Below are 16,209 nucleotides of genomic sequence, written 5' to 3' on the forward strand. Positions count from 1 at the left end.
AATCGGTGTAAAGAAAACACATAGTTGTTTCTAAGAAAAAATATGTAATTGTTAATTGCAAGTTACATATTTTTTCTTTTACGTATAAAAAGACATATAGATAGTGTATCATCGAATGTTGATTGAGACTCGAATGAACTCTCAAACTGTGTTCGTTTACTTCTATAACGATCGTTACAAAGCGATCAGTTTTACTTAGTTTTTAAGTTTTTTTTCTTACGCACGAATGATTGTTAAAGCCTAATTATTATATTCAATGGCGCTAAATCTCGATGAGAGATAAATAATATGCATATTTGGAGTAAGTACATAAAGTATGCGAAATGCAAATTACTTTTCCAATTATACGCGTATAATAATTTTATTAAGATATGTTAAACTATATAATGTCACATAAGAATTGCATTTGACTGATTCATATTCAATAAATATGTACACTTCTCAAGGAATCATCATGAATCAAAAAGAAAAATAATATTTCATTAACACAGTTTCGTATCTCGCATAATGAGAGTAACGTGAGATTATGGGAGAGATAGGAGAAAATTGAAAAAAATTTCTATCATGATAAGAGTTACAATGATAATGTGAATGTAAATGATTTATATTTGCGTGTCATGTTGTAGATAATAATCTCTCTGAAATGTAACACACACATCCGCATTTCTGTCATATTCTACATGGATTAGAAGTATCGACGATTGCGCGCGCGAGAGAAAATTTCATGATTGTTAACGGAATTAACATTTTTACCGTTATTCTTATTAATATTCTTACTATTTGTATTATTATTATTATTATTATCATTATTGCTTTATTACTATTACTATTTTTTTTAAATCTATATTTTTTAGGTATGGTTACGATTATTATATTTGCTATTACGCAGTTACTAACGTCGTTATTTTATTGTCGTCATTACTGTAATTATTTATGGAAAAGCCTTGTAACGAATGTTTCAATTTACACACAGTGGTTCAGTATAAAATTTCGGCCGAGTATGATTTGTATGTACAATGTATTAACATACTGTGGCGCTGTAAATATTATACATATTTTATAAAAGAAATATTTAGTGTGATTGTAATATATATTACAATAATGTACTAAAAGCACCACTCTGTACACTCCACTAAATATATGGATTAAATTTTAATAAATACTTCCCAACCCCAAATAATCTGATATGTTTTTCTTCCACTCGCTATTTTTATTATGTTATTTGCTGTTATTTGTGATTAATAAATAAATGAGTGCGAAGCATTTCATTTAAAAGGATATATATTTTTATTAAGAAAATAATTGCATATACATATACTTTTCGATATAGTAATCGATAAAAATATAACATACTTTTATTTTTTGTCGCTTAATTATATCTTACAGCAATAAAAAAACATTAGAATGTTATATTTCTCTTAATTTTCTCGTCTTTGGTTTCTTTCTTTAGTTTCGATAATGCAGTCTCGCCGTATTTCGTCATTAATTCTTCAACAAATTTATCCTTCAATTTTTTAAGACATCTGTAACATAAATCCGATCGAGCATTGAATATCGAATAGAGCTGCTTCATTTTAATGTAATCGAATTTCTGAAACGCGATACGTATTACCTTCTATAAACAGAATCTGTCCTGAATTTACCGATATCTAAGCTAGGGGCATGAGGTCGATGAATGATAAAGGTGTCCGGTAAAACTATGTATCTATAATTTTAATTTAAATCATACGCTATATATATATATTAATTGTCCAGGTACATTATACATTATTTGAACGAATAAAATCAAATTGCGGCTTACTTATAATTTAATGCAGTTAAATGTGTCACATAGGAAACTTTATTCCAACCAAATCCGACAAATCTTGTGTCATATCGTGGAGCTGATTTCGGAACTACTATATAAGGTTCGAAATCCGGTTCCCATGAAACCTAGAATGGTTCATTCATTATATTATATTTATACATATTCATTTATACTCTTTCGCACATATACATTTATTATCTTATGCATATATTTATTATCTTTATTAATGTATTTAATAATATATAAAGAGTATTCCCTACACAATTCAGTATACCACATATACATATTTTTCAATTGCACAGATCTTACGCACTTCATAAGGTTCCATACTATTTTGCCAAAAGCTATAATTTGTCGCAGCGTGTCCTTGTGTCCAAACATGGTAGCGAAACGTATACAAAATACCACGTTTGAGAAATTTTAGCAGTTCTGCCTTATTAGTAGGGAATGTAAATCTATAACAGAAGAAAGAAAAAGAGGAGGAGAGGAGGAAAGGCGATTTTCGCTCATGAAACAATTTATTTCGACATTACGATGATGAAAAATTACCTATAACGTTCAGTTTCGAATGCTGGCACAATCAGAGCTATTTTATCCGATTCATTGATATTTAATCGATTTATATTATTCATGAGATTTTCATGTAGTCCAAATTGCGGTAAAAAGTCAACGTCGAGTTGAAAAATGAATGGAGTCGATACATACGATATCGCAATATTCCTTAAGTAATTAATAGGGTACAGTTCCTGATTGAAAAGTAGTAATTTCACAAATTAAGAAAAAGGATTTTTATTGGAATATATTGCAATAAATAATTAAATTATCTCTTTTATCTCTAAATATAATCGCATTTATCGTCATAAATCATATTAATGCTAATCAGGAATATAGTTATATTTTATATAAAATATCATTTTTAATTTTTAATTAATCATATTTTAAATAAATAATTCAATTTGCTTTAATACGTTTGTTGGAAAAACTCGTACCTATTTTACTACGCATTTAAATAGTAAATTCATCTATATCTTTAAAAATTAAAGACACTGTGTAACATACCCCGTCTTTGTACACGACATGATAGGCAATGTTTTTTCTCGTTCGTAAATCTATGGAACCTCGCACAAAATTCAGGAAATATTGAACCTCCGCATCGGTCAAGTAAAGCGCGACGCTTATAGTCCCCGGCCAGTGTTTTGCCAATGTTTCCAACAGCGGTATCCTTTCAACGCTACACTGTGTGACTAAAGCAACATCCATCGACGAGAACACGTTATATTCGTACTCCAATAAAAAGGGATACGTGCGATACAAAATAGCAGCGCCTTTCTCGAATTCTCGACACAGGCTTGATTCGTCGTACTAAAATATGCGCGCGGTAAAAATCGTGCAGTTGCAATAAATAAATTTAAATTCAAAAATATCAGAGAAATTTTGGACTCTCAACTCACTGGAAGTACATTCTCATGCTTGTCACAACCGAATAAGCGTTTTCGCAACAGATTGCCGTCCATCTCGAGAAAGACTCGATGTAATTTTCGGAATTCATTAATGTGCTTATTATGAACGTCTTGCTTTCGCGGGGAATTCCAATGGAGAATCTAAAAGTAAACGATACGTTGAGTCAAATCGATTCCATCATCTCATGAAGAAGTTACTAAAGGCGAGAAAACGTACGTTTATACGATTGGTGTCGCGATAACACGTGTCACTTATCGTGTGATCGCTCAGCTGTATATTCCAGGTACAATCTATCTCGTGTACAATATTTGGTTGCTCATTGATCACGGCGTTTATCACATCTTGATCGGCCAGGCTAGTTTCTGGTATATATCCTAACACGCGCTTGGTAACGCTCTCCCATAAACTCGCAAATTTTCTGTCGCGCAACCGCCGCAGATGCATCATCATGACGCCGGTGTTAAATCCTCGACCTAGAGCCGGCCATGGTCGTTGACCGTACGACAACGCCTTTACGTACCAATTGCTCTGATTTTCGATCAAGCCTAGAATTTCAACGGTCGAGAAGCTCTCGAACATTTTCCACAGTGAGTACACGTCGTTCATGACGGTCACGTCCGTATCCAACACGAGTATTTTGTCCTCTTGTATCGCGTCCGGCAGTATCAACTTCAAGAGACCATAAACTCCGGAATAATGCGTGTTGGGTATCCACGAAACCTTCGGCATCCACACTTCGGCTTCATAGAACGTTACGTTTACTAAAATAATCGCGTCGAAAAGAACGATCAAACGAAAGAGAAAAACATTCGCATAGAAGAGAGAGAAGCACGCATCTATCAAAAATATACATATTTAAAAAAAGTAAACGCTTGAAAAATTTCGTTTTTAATAAAACCTACCGTGTATAATTTATACATTGAGGAAATCTAACAGATTCAATTAAATTTTATGTATATATTTCGTATTACCTATGTCAAGGCACAGACTAGGATAAAAAGTAGGTTTCTCTGCTTCCTCTGTATACGTTACAAAGAGGAGGTATGCGCTGTCGTAAAAGACAGACTGTTACAAACCATGCGGCAAATCCCACGTTTGGAACAGAGTTGAAAGTGTTCTTCTGGCAATTTCGTCGACGAGCAGATGAAAATGCAACGGATTCGTACGATAAAACAAAATAGACTTGACCACAGTGACGAGAGCAAACGTTGAATTATAACCGGCGCACACCATAGCTATGTGTATTGTGTCGCATTTTACCTTGAAATTGTAGAATATTAATTCGTCGATATGCTGCGGTGGATGCTAATGAGAATAAATTTTATGCAAGAATACCTCGACATTATTTGCCAATCGCGATCGTTCGAGAGAGTGATCTCCCAGCAAATTCGATCCTTCTACTTTTATCGATAACGATCGCCATTTTCCTCCAATATTTGATTTGTTTATCTCCGCGGAGGGGACTAGAAATAACGTCTTAATGTTCTCAATGCTAAAGAGAGATCGATAATAATGTCACACACAGCTTTACCATTTAATAACAGGTACAAATAAAAGACAATGGATGGTATTAAAATGCCGAACAGACATCCTAGCCATGATCGAACCATTGTAATATGCCGTGCATATTTTCTAATTCGCGATATGATGTCTTAAATTAGACCAGATGCACACTGAAATATATGAAAGATAGGAAAATTAATTCAAGTTCGTCTTTTCCCCGTAACAATGTCTTAAAATTCATGCAATTCTACATATCTTACTAAGAAGAAAAATATTTTCTTTCATGCTTGAGAAAGAGGTCAATTTAATTTCATTTAATTAATTATTAGTAATTATAGACAATTTCAAAGATGCACTAAGTGATTGGCATTCAACAAGTTCAACAGCAAGTTTGCAAGAATTTATTGTCACTGCATAAAAATTGAAAATATTTAATAAAATATTATAGTATATATTGCTATATATATATATATATATATATATATATATATATATATATACCTGTATATATATATATCATCTGAATTTCTTGATATAAAAGTCAATAGATCATGTTTAACCTCCGAGTTTATGAATGCGTTATATCCAATTTCCTCGTGTTATGTAGATAACATTATGAATGCGACGTAATCATAATGCATGCAAATTAGTATCGTAAATGAAAACGTTATATTCCTTGCGTAGGGAAATTCCGAATAATTATACCGCAAGTGTGAAATTCATGCATCAGCATTCGGCATATGTTAACAGGCAGATGTTAATTGTAAATAGCGATAATAAATAAACGAAGCTTGATACATTAATTCTCTACTATCCAATGGAACTTTTAAGTCACTAGTTTTAATTCGCTTTTTTTATTTATGTACCTTTTTGTTGGACCGCTTTAACTTTGAATGTAAAAGACATGTATATTGTTTGTCTTATTTAACTTTGACGTATATCTGTTTATTTCTGTATTTATTTAACTTTCATGTATGTGTGTATTTATTTTTTTCAATGCATTTAAAGACGATTTTAGATAACGAAAGATAAAATACAGATTTATTTTGAGAGAAATAAATATATTAGTGTTTATATAATGACAAAAGAATAGCTATTTCTAATTATAATATTGCATTTATAGTCGTAAGATAATTTAAAAAACAGTTGAATTTTAATTTCAAAATTAAAGCGAGAATTAAGGAGAAAAATCTAGGAGGAAATGTGTGTGTACAATTCATTTTGCTTTTTTTGGAGTATTATTTTGGAGTAACCACTTTTTAGCTGTTAATCGCGTACATATAAGTACCATACCAGTGACCCAGTTTATAATTTTGGAGTAATACTTATACGTTCGTATATTTAAACGTACAAAAAATGTTGGAAATTTTAGTTAGCTCCTCTTGTAAGCTGGTTTTGAATATCATTCACATTTGCAATTTGTGATAATACAATAAACGATAAAATTTTTTATAAAATGCGTAGATTAATTTGGTGATTTTATCCATTACAACATTTTATAGATTTGAATATTTAAATTTAAATAATGCAGTCCTTTAAAATATTGCTATCAAAACGCTATAAATGCTAAACGGCACAAAATGCATATAAAATGATAATGAAAACAATATTATTCATAAAACATGCAACAAACGAAGTTCATTGATGAAGCGCATATGCAGCGTCGTTTGTATTTCAATTAAAAAAAAAATTGAATTTACAAAAAAAATTAGTTCGGTTCTTAATAAATAAAAGTGCAGTGAATTATTTTAAAAAATGTAAAAAGTATTATCAAAAATTTAGTGACGGAAATTTTGAAATGTTTTCAAGCTTTTTTACAAAACTCAGAAAATGAACATTTACTATAACCGGTGTTTTTCACTACTGCTCGTTAAATCGTTGCTAATACAGAGTTCTAAGGCCTCCCACGATGATACGCGAGTAATAATGTAATTACCAGTACATACCAGCGCCGGCTCAATTATTGTTTCTCGTTTTGTCATCCGGCAGTGCCCATCCCCGAATAAGCAAAAGTACAAGATGCAATTTCTACATATAATGTTGATTCGTAATGTTGATTCGTTGCGTCGTGCTTCTCGAGCATTCGATGCTGCCGATGTGGTCTGCTATTAGCGTCAGAAATGATGTAAATTGCCTCAATTAATCGTTAAGAAACGACAACACGCACACTTATGCGGATAAAAAATATATAACTAGAGAGTGGATACTTGGACTACACAACTGAACGACATTATTAATGCAACTACCGCCGCGCGACCGAAATTCTTACACTTGTTACAAATATATAGCGCCGTCGGCAATATCGTGCTAGCGTCCTTGTCGCAAGATGGCAGGAACGTCAGATGCGGCACACGTGATAGCCAGTGACAGCTGATTATCGCGCGTGCGCGCACGACCACGTGCGTCGCATATGACAGACACTCGACCGCAGGCGCAGAGTTGCATCGAGAACGTCAATATGAATTTATCTATGGTATAACTTCGTTTCGCGAAAATGTTTCCATATCTCTGCCTCCGAGAATAAATTCGTAAGTGAATTTTTGGTAGATTCTTTTCTGAAAAAAATTTTTGTGCGACGGAAATATCGGAAATATCTTATAAAATTTTAAAAAATTATCCATTTATTTTTATATTTGATATTATATTAGTGTAGCTCGCGAAAAATATTTTTTCTCTTATTATATACGTATCATTGATATAAAACTTTGAAGTCTCTTATATGTCGCCTTATATATCTATTCCTTTGTGAAAATATAATTAAATAAATTTAATAATGAAATGACATTGAAGAGTAAATTATGAATAATGCAAAATGAATAACAAATACAAACGTACACATTCCTAAAATTTTAATATAAAATCTAATTGATTTCCGTAGCTCTACTCGAACCCGCGTAGGGAATGGATTCGTTGTCCTCGCCAATCTTTCGCAATCGTTGTAGTTCTGCTTGTCGTGTTCTGAAATATAATTATATATTATGTAATGTATTAGAATTAAAATTTCGATTTCGTAAATATACCTTGCTAGGATTTCATCTTGTTCTCGTTGATCTTTACGACCCTTAAGCACTCTATACCCGACGCAAATAATCACCAACAAAATAGGAATCACAAAAGCGAGCACTATGCCAGTTGTGATACCCGCTTCACGAGAGCTGTATTCTTGTTGACCTAAATAATCGAGAGTAATCAAAAATTATTATTTAAGTAAAAACATTTTAAACCCGAAATGTATCTTATTAGTAGAATCCGAGAGTTTGCGAAGTTTAAGATGAATTATCTTGAATTATCCTAGAAAAATTTCTATTGTGATAAATTTTAATCCGTTCAATAATTTGACATACATGAACGGATAATAACGTAAATAAATGAAATTGTTTAAATAGGAAGGAGAAAAAGGTGTTGTTGACAGGAAAAATTCACGATAACTCTAGTGGAAATTTCCATTCCATTCTAATGCTATTAATTCTTCTATTGCTACATCGTAATGATGTGAATCGTTTTCGTTACCATAAACATTCTGTACATGCATGTGGAATAGAAATTTCCTATTACATTTATGTATATAAAAAAGTTTTTATTATAACAAATCTTTTTACAGTTTGTGAACACAAGTATTAGCATAATTAAATTGCGGGAAATGTATTTGTTACAACTATGTAAACCAGTTGTGACAATTAAATACTAGATATTATTGCATTTAATCGTCGCTTATTTAATATTTTTTGAAATGTATTAATTACATTATATTAATAAATGGTAATGTATGTATTTTAAACACAATTAATACTGTAACTATTTCTATTCCACAGCAAGAACAGTAATATCGTCATTATCTACACGAAAAAATTGAATAATGACGAACGGAATGATAAAGTTATATTTAAATTATATCACCTAAAATTTAATGAACATATATGGCTTATTTATGGTTAATTTGTTAAAATTATTTAATCTATTAATTTGACATATGCAAAATGTATGTTTTTTGAAATCAAAATATCATCCACGCATATGTATTAAATCCAAATAACGATGCGTCGTAAAGTAATTTTATTATCAGAATATATCTTTTGTTTCTATTATAATATTATTGAATTTGCTATTGAAACAAACGTCATCTAAACGTCACTTTCTTTAGCGGGACTGCCCGTTTTCCTAATCGAATCCGCGCCCGAATCTGACCCCGTGGGTGAAATGGGCTCCTTTAGATCAAATTCTTTATCCTCAAAGTCAATGTACGGTCTATTAGGTAAAGGTTCATGTGTACGGTATACTCTGTCATAACTACGACGCTTCCTAGTGCCGCTATTAGTTTCAATTGTGCTAGTATCGCTAATTGGAGTAATGGCCCTATCGTCATATGACTTTAACGGCGCGGTCTGCTTCAACGTAGATTCGTTGTCGGTACCAGACTCGCGCTCAGAATAGCGCCATGATTTCATGGAACCTCCTTGCATCTGGTTCCTTCTCATATAAAGGAAACCACCGGCGATGCATGCCACCACGGGAATTAATACGATGCTAATAATGCCCATTACGGTCCACGCTGTACGTTGAACGTACTCGATGTGACCTATATTTATATAATAAGCTTCAATCGCGTTCCACATATATGAATGGCAAACCACATTAATTTAACGATTGCAAGAAAAAAAAAAGATAAATATGGAAAGAAAAAAAGGATAAACATGGCAAATTAGAAAGGAGAAAAAAGAAAGAGATAAAAAAACTCAATTCTCAATAACTCTGTAAACTAGCTTTACAAAAATGGACTTTCGCTAAAATTAATTAAAATGTCTAGACATTTTAATTCATATGCTGAAAAAAAAATCTGAGTAAACCTGTGAGATGCATTTAGTAGTGCATTTTTTGAAATATTTAGTTTTTATCATCAAGTATAATAATAACCCAGTAAATTATTATAGTAAATTATTTCGTCTCAACTAAATGTATAGGTGATAAGACGAAATAATTTATTTAATGTTAACATTTAGTAGACTCAACTAGACGTAAAATATGCTTTTTTAAAATGTTTATAACTATTACTAAATATTTTGTTATTATGCTTGATGACAAAATATTTAAAAAAATGCACTACTAATTGCTTCTCACAGATTTCTCTCACTCAGAATTTTTTTTTCAATGTAAAACGAATTGCTGGAACTTGGTCTGCTTTGAATTATAAATGACCCGGTAAATGCTATCGTTTAATACACTTTCTTTATATATTGTATCTTATTCCATTCCTTATTCTCGTTTAGGATTGTTAAGCTGGTACGGTGAGATTGTAATGGAAAATTAATGCATTCATAAGTATACTTACGAAGACATTCCGTATATCCATACTCCGGAGTGTTCCATCGGCCTTCCGGTGTGCACACCCGACGTTGATCACCGACAAGTATGAAATCCTGATTGCATTCGAAACTCACTTTCGTCCCCGGGATAAACAGGAAATTGCTTTTACGTCCAAACCGGGGTGTTTCCAATACACCGCAGGATACAACTTAAAGATAGCATATACATATATGATTAGTAAATTAAATATATATAAATCTAATTAATATTATAAATTTATACATATAAATCTAATTATTCATAACAAACACATATTGCTGCACATTTACTTACTTTCCTTTTTATTTAACGCATTGATTTGGGTGTAAGTATCGTAATAATTCTTAGTAAAGTGCGCTAAGTCTCGATTTAAAGTCATAACGTAATCATATTGACATTGATACGATTCGCCGCACAAATCGAGCGCACGATTTATGTCATGTGTTCTGTTCGCTGGAAGTATCTCTGATGGGTATTTTCGATATTCCGGCACAAATGTGCGATTAGCATAATAACTCGCTGTTCGACCAAATTCCCGAAGGAACAAAGCCGCTCCTAATAGTTTACTCTCTTTATCTTCTAGCATCCAATGTATCGCGAAATCTTTATGAATAGTTTCCGAATGATTCACGCTATTAATAGGGACTTGATATCCTTGCGGACTTGTCAAATCGTCTGTATTATCAAAATTCCAAATTCCGAACAATCCTTTAGTTTTATTCTAAAATAGAAAAATAATATCCTTTAGCATGCATTATAATTTAATCCTGACATTTTATGTATTTATTAATTATGTTTCACGAAGCTGATTTTTTATTTTATGGAGCTTATTTTTTGTAAATGAGATTCCTTTACCACATACGACCACGGAAGATACATTCGAGTGGACAAGAAACCCTCGTTCTCCACGACTTCCACGCCAGCACCAGTGTCGAACATGATAATAACTTCGCTCTGATTCAATATATATGTGGGAGTATAAACAACAACCCCAGGGAAATGTTGGAATTTCAAGGATTGCCTGTCAAAATATATTCTTTGGCCATCTGCGAAAACATCGAGCCGATATCTCCATTGCGCATATGGGGGTCTCAAGCGAACTTCAATGGTGGCAGAGTTATTTCCTCTCGCTGTACATACAAGATATGTGATATAGCTATCTGTTTTTTACATAATATTAATAATATTGCAAAAATCTTGAAAAGTCAAACTTAAATCTGAAAATTAATTAATTCTTTCAAAGAATTCATGTAATAAAGCAGCAAAAGTTTACCTGCTAGCGCGGTAAGTTGTGTCGCCCTCACTGGACCATAAGCGTTGATGGGCATTTGTTCGAATCTACCTTGCACATCGAGTTTGTCTCTAAGATCGTTTACTCGTAACAAAACGAATTCACCTTTACCATTAAAAGTATATTCCACACCGTCGAACGTGACAAAGTGAGGATCACCGAATACCGTCGCTACCCCTGGTGATTGATAGGCAATACAATCCTGCGATGGTCTTCTCTCGAATCGGAATGTCTCACAACCGACTGCTTGTTCCTCTTGCCAAAGACAACACGTATAAAAAGGTACCACGTCGTGATACCAGTGCGAAAGAGTTGGTACCTTGTTAGCCTCGTTCCATGGAAAGAAGCCTAAATTATGCGATCGATGAGGTCGCGATCCCCATTGCTGATCGTAAGTTAACATCAGAAAACCATTCTTGTCGTAACAGCATTGTTGTTCCGAACCGTCCAAACTGAAATAATACGAATACGTAATTGTGTTGTGTGTAGTGAAGATAGAATGTAATTTCAAAATTATTTTGACCATTTAATTATGCAGACAGCAAAATTGATTCTAAACTACAAATGAGAGAAAATTTCCTTTCGGTTATTATGTTACTATGTATTTTATTCGGCATTTATATGAATAAGTAAGTTATTTTTAAAATATAAAAAATAAATTATTTACTTGGGTGCGCCTGTTCTCACGCAGTGAGACGCATAATGATTATAATAGCAATCTATATTCGAATCTTTGTCGCAATTGTAATCCGGAAGAAAGCGACCCTTATCGTAGAGAGCGTGCTCCAGAATGCAAGGACAAAGCGCTACCTCAGCGGCAAAGTTCTTAAGATATCGGTCATTCATAATCCATTTATCGCAGAGTTTGTGAGACCATCGCGAGCCGTATTGTCGTTCCCATTGAGGAGCAAAGTACCAACCGAGCGGAATTGGCCTGCTCCACAAGCTCCTATATAAAATTAAAATTGTTTAAATACTATTCAACCATCAGACCGGAAACTTTGAGTCGGATAAAACTTACGGTGTTATCGAGAGTCCAGAGTACAATTGTGGTTCAGTCAAATTGATCTGTATGAAACCAAAAATCATGTCGCTATGATATGGATTATACTGGTCTCGGTATTTGGCCGGTTTGATGATGTAACTACCAATATTAGTATGCGATCTCTAAAACATATATAGCACAACATAATTTATCGTTGTTTCTCATATTTTCTATCGTATCTTTATAGAATACGAACCTCCAAAGTCGTTATAAATTCAAATTCGGGCCTCGTCTTGGTTTCTCTGTATCCCCACAAAGAGATTTGCACCCCCGCTGCTATATTGGTCGTCAAATTATACGCGTTCCATGTGAATTTGATTTCCGCGGGATCTTTCTTGTGAACGGCCTCTTTGTCGCTGAAAAAGATCCTCTCCGTTGCCGTAGCTGGGGTTTCTGCGCAAGCAAACATTTTACACAATTTTTGTTATGAAGGATAAAAATACATTTTTCTATTAAGATTATAATCAAAAGAATAACATGTACGTGCAACAAGGAATAAAAATGATATCAAGATAAGAGAAATCTTACCGACGAAATATTTGCCTTTCCAATCATAAGTTCCACTATCGATTGCAATGTAGAAACGAATGTAGCCTTCGTATTTTAAGAACGGTTGTACGCAAATTGCGCGGTTTCTATCTACTACCGTGCCCATAACAACCTCGTTCTCGAAACGGCACTTGATTTTTTGAGACTCGTTGAAGCACGGTCCTGTGATATTGACGATGGTACCGCCCAACATATTTCCGCTTTCCGGAGCGAAAACCAGCGGCAAGTGTGCTCCGGCTGTATATCATTAAACATTGAAAGAGTTGTATTTATTTATTCAATATTTCTTAAAAGTACTGCGCTTCTTACCAATGTCCTTATTGCAAGTGCCCAACATGATTTTTTCGTCTATCCTGAAAATGTGTCGACCTGGAAAACCATTCGCCCATCCTCTGCTCGTTAAATCACGAATTGTGGTCGCCTGAGAGTAAGGCTTATATTCATAGCTCTGAGTACCGTTTCCAGCGTTGAAACCCACCTAAAAAAAGGCGAATGAATTTGATCTATTTAAATGATTTAAATATATAATATACAAATATTTTTATACAAATAACTTTATATTATTCCCTCGACGAGATATATCATATTCTATTAAGACATTACCTTTTGCGAAGAATTTACGTAATTACATATAAAATTTAATTAAATAAAATATTAATTGAAATGATATTCTCATTTATTATTGCAGCCAAAAAAATATTTTGCGATTACTTACGTATGCAGGGACTCCGTTTTCGCCTTGTGTCGTATCGCCGCCTGCCTCCGTATGACTGGTCCATTTTATGTTCAAATAATTGAATATAGCGTAAGTAAAAACTTCATCGGTAGCCAAAACCAATTGAAACGTGTTAGTCGTTTGAAGGGCTTGGCCGATGCCACCCGCAAAGGACATATTTTTCCAGGTTGCTATCAGGGCGTGTTTAGGCACGAAAGAATCAGCCCCGACAACACCTTCACGTATGTCCCACATGACACGCTCTCGCATCTCTACGCCAAATTGATCATTTCTCCCTTGCAAATCCCTCTCGAGTCTAATAAAGATTTATTTTCTATAAATTTCTTTAATTTATTTTCGAAAAATTGCTATTATAAAATCATAAAAATGTTTTATAGAATGTTATCTTAATTTTTATATTACGTGAGCATACCTAAAATATACTCCCGGTTTCCTTCGATCGATATCGGTTTCTCTTAATCTTCCTATACGACATTTACTGAAGAAGATGCCGATGAAGCTAGGATCATTTTTCTTAGGCCAATCTTTAATCGGAAAAACGAGAGGATACGTAAAATACTCCGGTGGATCGCTAAATTCCAGGTATCCGTTAACAGTTAACTAAAATATTATATAATAATTTTTTAAATTGTTTCGGCAATGATAAAGATTTTCATTTATAGCAAAAAATTGCAAACTATTGAAATTTAGACACCATTAAAATATCTAAATAATGAATTTCAAGATTTTTCAAATTTAACGTGAAAATATGGATACTTTCCATAAAAAGAAATTTATTGATAGCTTCTGATAAATTATAAAAATATTTGTATTAATACTATCAAAAATTATACAAATAAATAACAAATGCGATCGTACTCTTGTATAATTAAATCTGAAGCCAAAGAAAGGTAATTGAAAATTCAAATTTTTATGGATTTGCAATGTTGTTGCCTGCAAAGGCGTTTGATAATCTCCTATATCATTATCGCCACCTTTATCAAAATACCAATACATGAACTGAGAACGAATTTCTTTCAATCTAGTATCTGTTATTGTATAGAAAGGTGGATTGTCTTCTGGACGTGGCGCATATCTATCAGCCTCAGGTAAGTTCGAATCTGCATCAAATAGGGATCGATCAACATAATGCTAATAAAATAACTAATTAATTAAACCAAATAATATTCTTACATTTAGGTAATATCTTATAATAATTCCGAAAAAAGAATTTTTAGCAGTAGTGTATTTATAGAATAATAAAAAAGTTCTTTATATTATTATAAATATATATTATATTATTATACATTTATTATATCATATGTGTATATTTAATTATATTATTATTATATTATATTATATTTTTTTTGTATAATAAATATCCATAAATATCCATAAATATCCATATTGCAATATTTTGCAATCTTCATTTGAGCACATTAAAATACTTAATTTAATCATTAAATACTATATTATTAGATATTTATAGAAACATCAAATATTTCATCAAAATTAGTTCATGATGTATCAAAACGGTTCATTTAATGAATCATCTTTGATTCATGTTAAAGTGAGTAACTGATAAACACACTGATTCACGATAAGCTACGATATAGATTGTCTTTGTCGGAAAGTAAAGAATTTTAATATACGAGACTTGTGCATCGAATTAAACTATTTTTTTTAAGATATGTAAAACACAAAAAATTAAATTTTAAGGATTCACGTATTAACAAGATTAATGCAAGCAAGTTACGTACTCATCATTGCTCACTCTTACATTATTTATTGCGAAACAATGGTCACACCCATTGATAACGAATTACTTACCGTATCTTACATATTTTCCATTCTTTTCGTTTGCCATTTTACCAGAAATAACTTGAACGAAGGGCGAAACCGTTACTTTCTCGGAGTCATTTTTCGATGCGAAAACATTTTTAATTTCCGGCAAAATTTCGATCGGATTTTTCTCTTCATCTTTTTTCTCGATTGAAGTTAAATCCTTCTCATCCACAACGAGATCTTCGAGTTCCGTTAGAGCTTCCGCCTCTTTCTCGTGTGGCAACAATTCGATATTCTCTTCCGCATTATAACTCGCGGTCGACTCGGGTGAAGCCAATCCAAAGAAATCCTCGAATGTCTTGTTTTGCGCGATAATACCATTTGGCATTAACGAAAGGAGGCAAGTGAAAAAAATGATCCATTTCGTTAACACAAAAATGCAATCGAACTTCCTCCACGATGCTCGAGGTCGCATTTTCGCGATGAAGCGATGAAACGATACGAACTAATTACTTTAGTACGCACGACAAAACTGAACTCAGATTCAAGTAACATGCGATAACGGTACACTGATATCATCGGCTCTAGTCTGATAACGTACATTTATCTCTTTACTACAGGTAGATAGATACGCAGCACAGCACATTGAACGAGATCTTCGCGCGTTCTACTTAAAAAAAGGGCGTATACGCACGCATTCACGAAAAGCGCAT

General features: G+C 32.9%; 2 protein-coding genes across 5 annotated transcripts; both read right to left on the bottom strand.

Annotated features, from left to right (window-relative positions):
• Positions 1-1,363: 1,363 nt before the first annotated feature.
• Positions 1,364-7,015, bottom strand: LOC105254458 (LARGE xylosyl- and glucuronyltransferase 1). Of its 3 annotated transcripts, none has more exons than XM_011263139.3 (12): positions 6,718-7,015; positions 4,800-4,941; positions 4,604-4,731; positions 4,345-4,528; positions 3,485-4,029; positions 3,259-3,408; positions 2,867-3,169; positions 2,357-2,553; positions 2,121-2,262; positions 1,802-1,932; positions 1,613-1,705; positions 1,364-1,523 (listed from the first exon to the last, which is right to left on the bottom strand). In XM_011263139.3, the coding sequence occupies exons 2-12, from the start codon at positions 4,876-4,878 to the stop codon at positions 1,400-1,402; spliced, it is 2,076 nt and encodes a 691-aa protein (XP_011261441.1). In that variant the 5' UTR covers positions 4,879-4,941; positions 6,718-7,015; the 3' UTR covers positions 1,364-1,399. The 3 variants fall into 3 exon arrangements, with proteins under 3 accessions (XP_011261441.1, XP_011261442.1, XP_011261443.1); XM_011263140.3 differs by having other exon boundaries at positions 6,708-7,015; XM_011263141.2 differs by lacking the exon at positions 4,800-4,941 and having other exon boundaries at positions 6,718-7,014.
• Positions 7,016-7,425: 410 nt separating this feature from the next.
• LOC105254460 (protein mesh) lies at positions 7,426-16,057 on the bottom strand. 2 transcript variants are annotated; one of them, XM_011263143.3, is made up of 15 exons: positions 15,542-16,055; positions 14,591-14,832; positions 14,145-14,332; positions 13,712-14,027; positions 13,306-13,474; positions 12,976-13,233; positions 12,644-12,840; positions 12,424-12,569; positions 12,070-12,351; positions 11,385-11,854; positions 10,967-11,241; positions 10,406-10,832; positions 10,098-10,280; positions 7,792-7,942; positions 7,426-7,729 (listed from the first exon to the last, which is right to left on the bottom strand). In XM_011263143.3, exons 1-15 carry the CDS (start codon positions 15,969-15,971, stop codon positions 7,633-7,635), a joined length of 3,831 nt encoding a protein of 1,276 aa, XP_011261445.1. In that variant the 5' UTR covers positions 15,972-16,055; the 3' UTR covers positions 7,426-7,632. The 2 variants fall into 2 exon arrangements, with proteins under 2 accessions (XP_011261445.1, XP_011261444.1); XM_011263142.3 differs by lacking the exons at positions 7,426-7,729; positions 7,792-7,942 and adding an exon at positions 8,674-9,347 and having other exon boundaries at positions 15,542-16,057.
• Between the last annotated feature and the right edge of the window lie 152 nt (positions 16,058-16,209).

The sequence above is a fragment of the Camponotus floridanus genome, unplaced genomic scaffold (genome assembly GCF_003227725.1).
Source record: "Camponotus floridanus strain SB8 unplaced genomic scaffold, Cflo_v7.5 scaffold61, whole genome shotgun sequence".
Taxonomy (NCBI): domain Eukaryota; kingdom Metazoa; phylum Arthropoda; class Insecta; order Hymenoptera; family Formicidae; genus Camponotus; species Camponotus floridanus.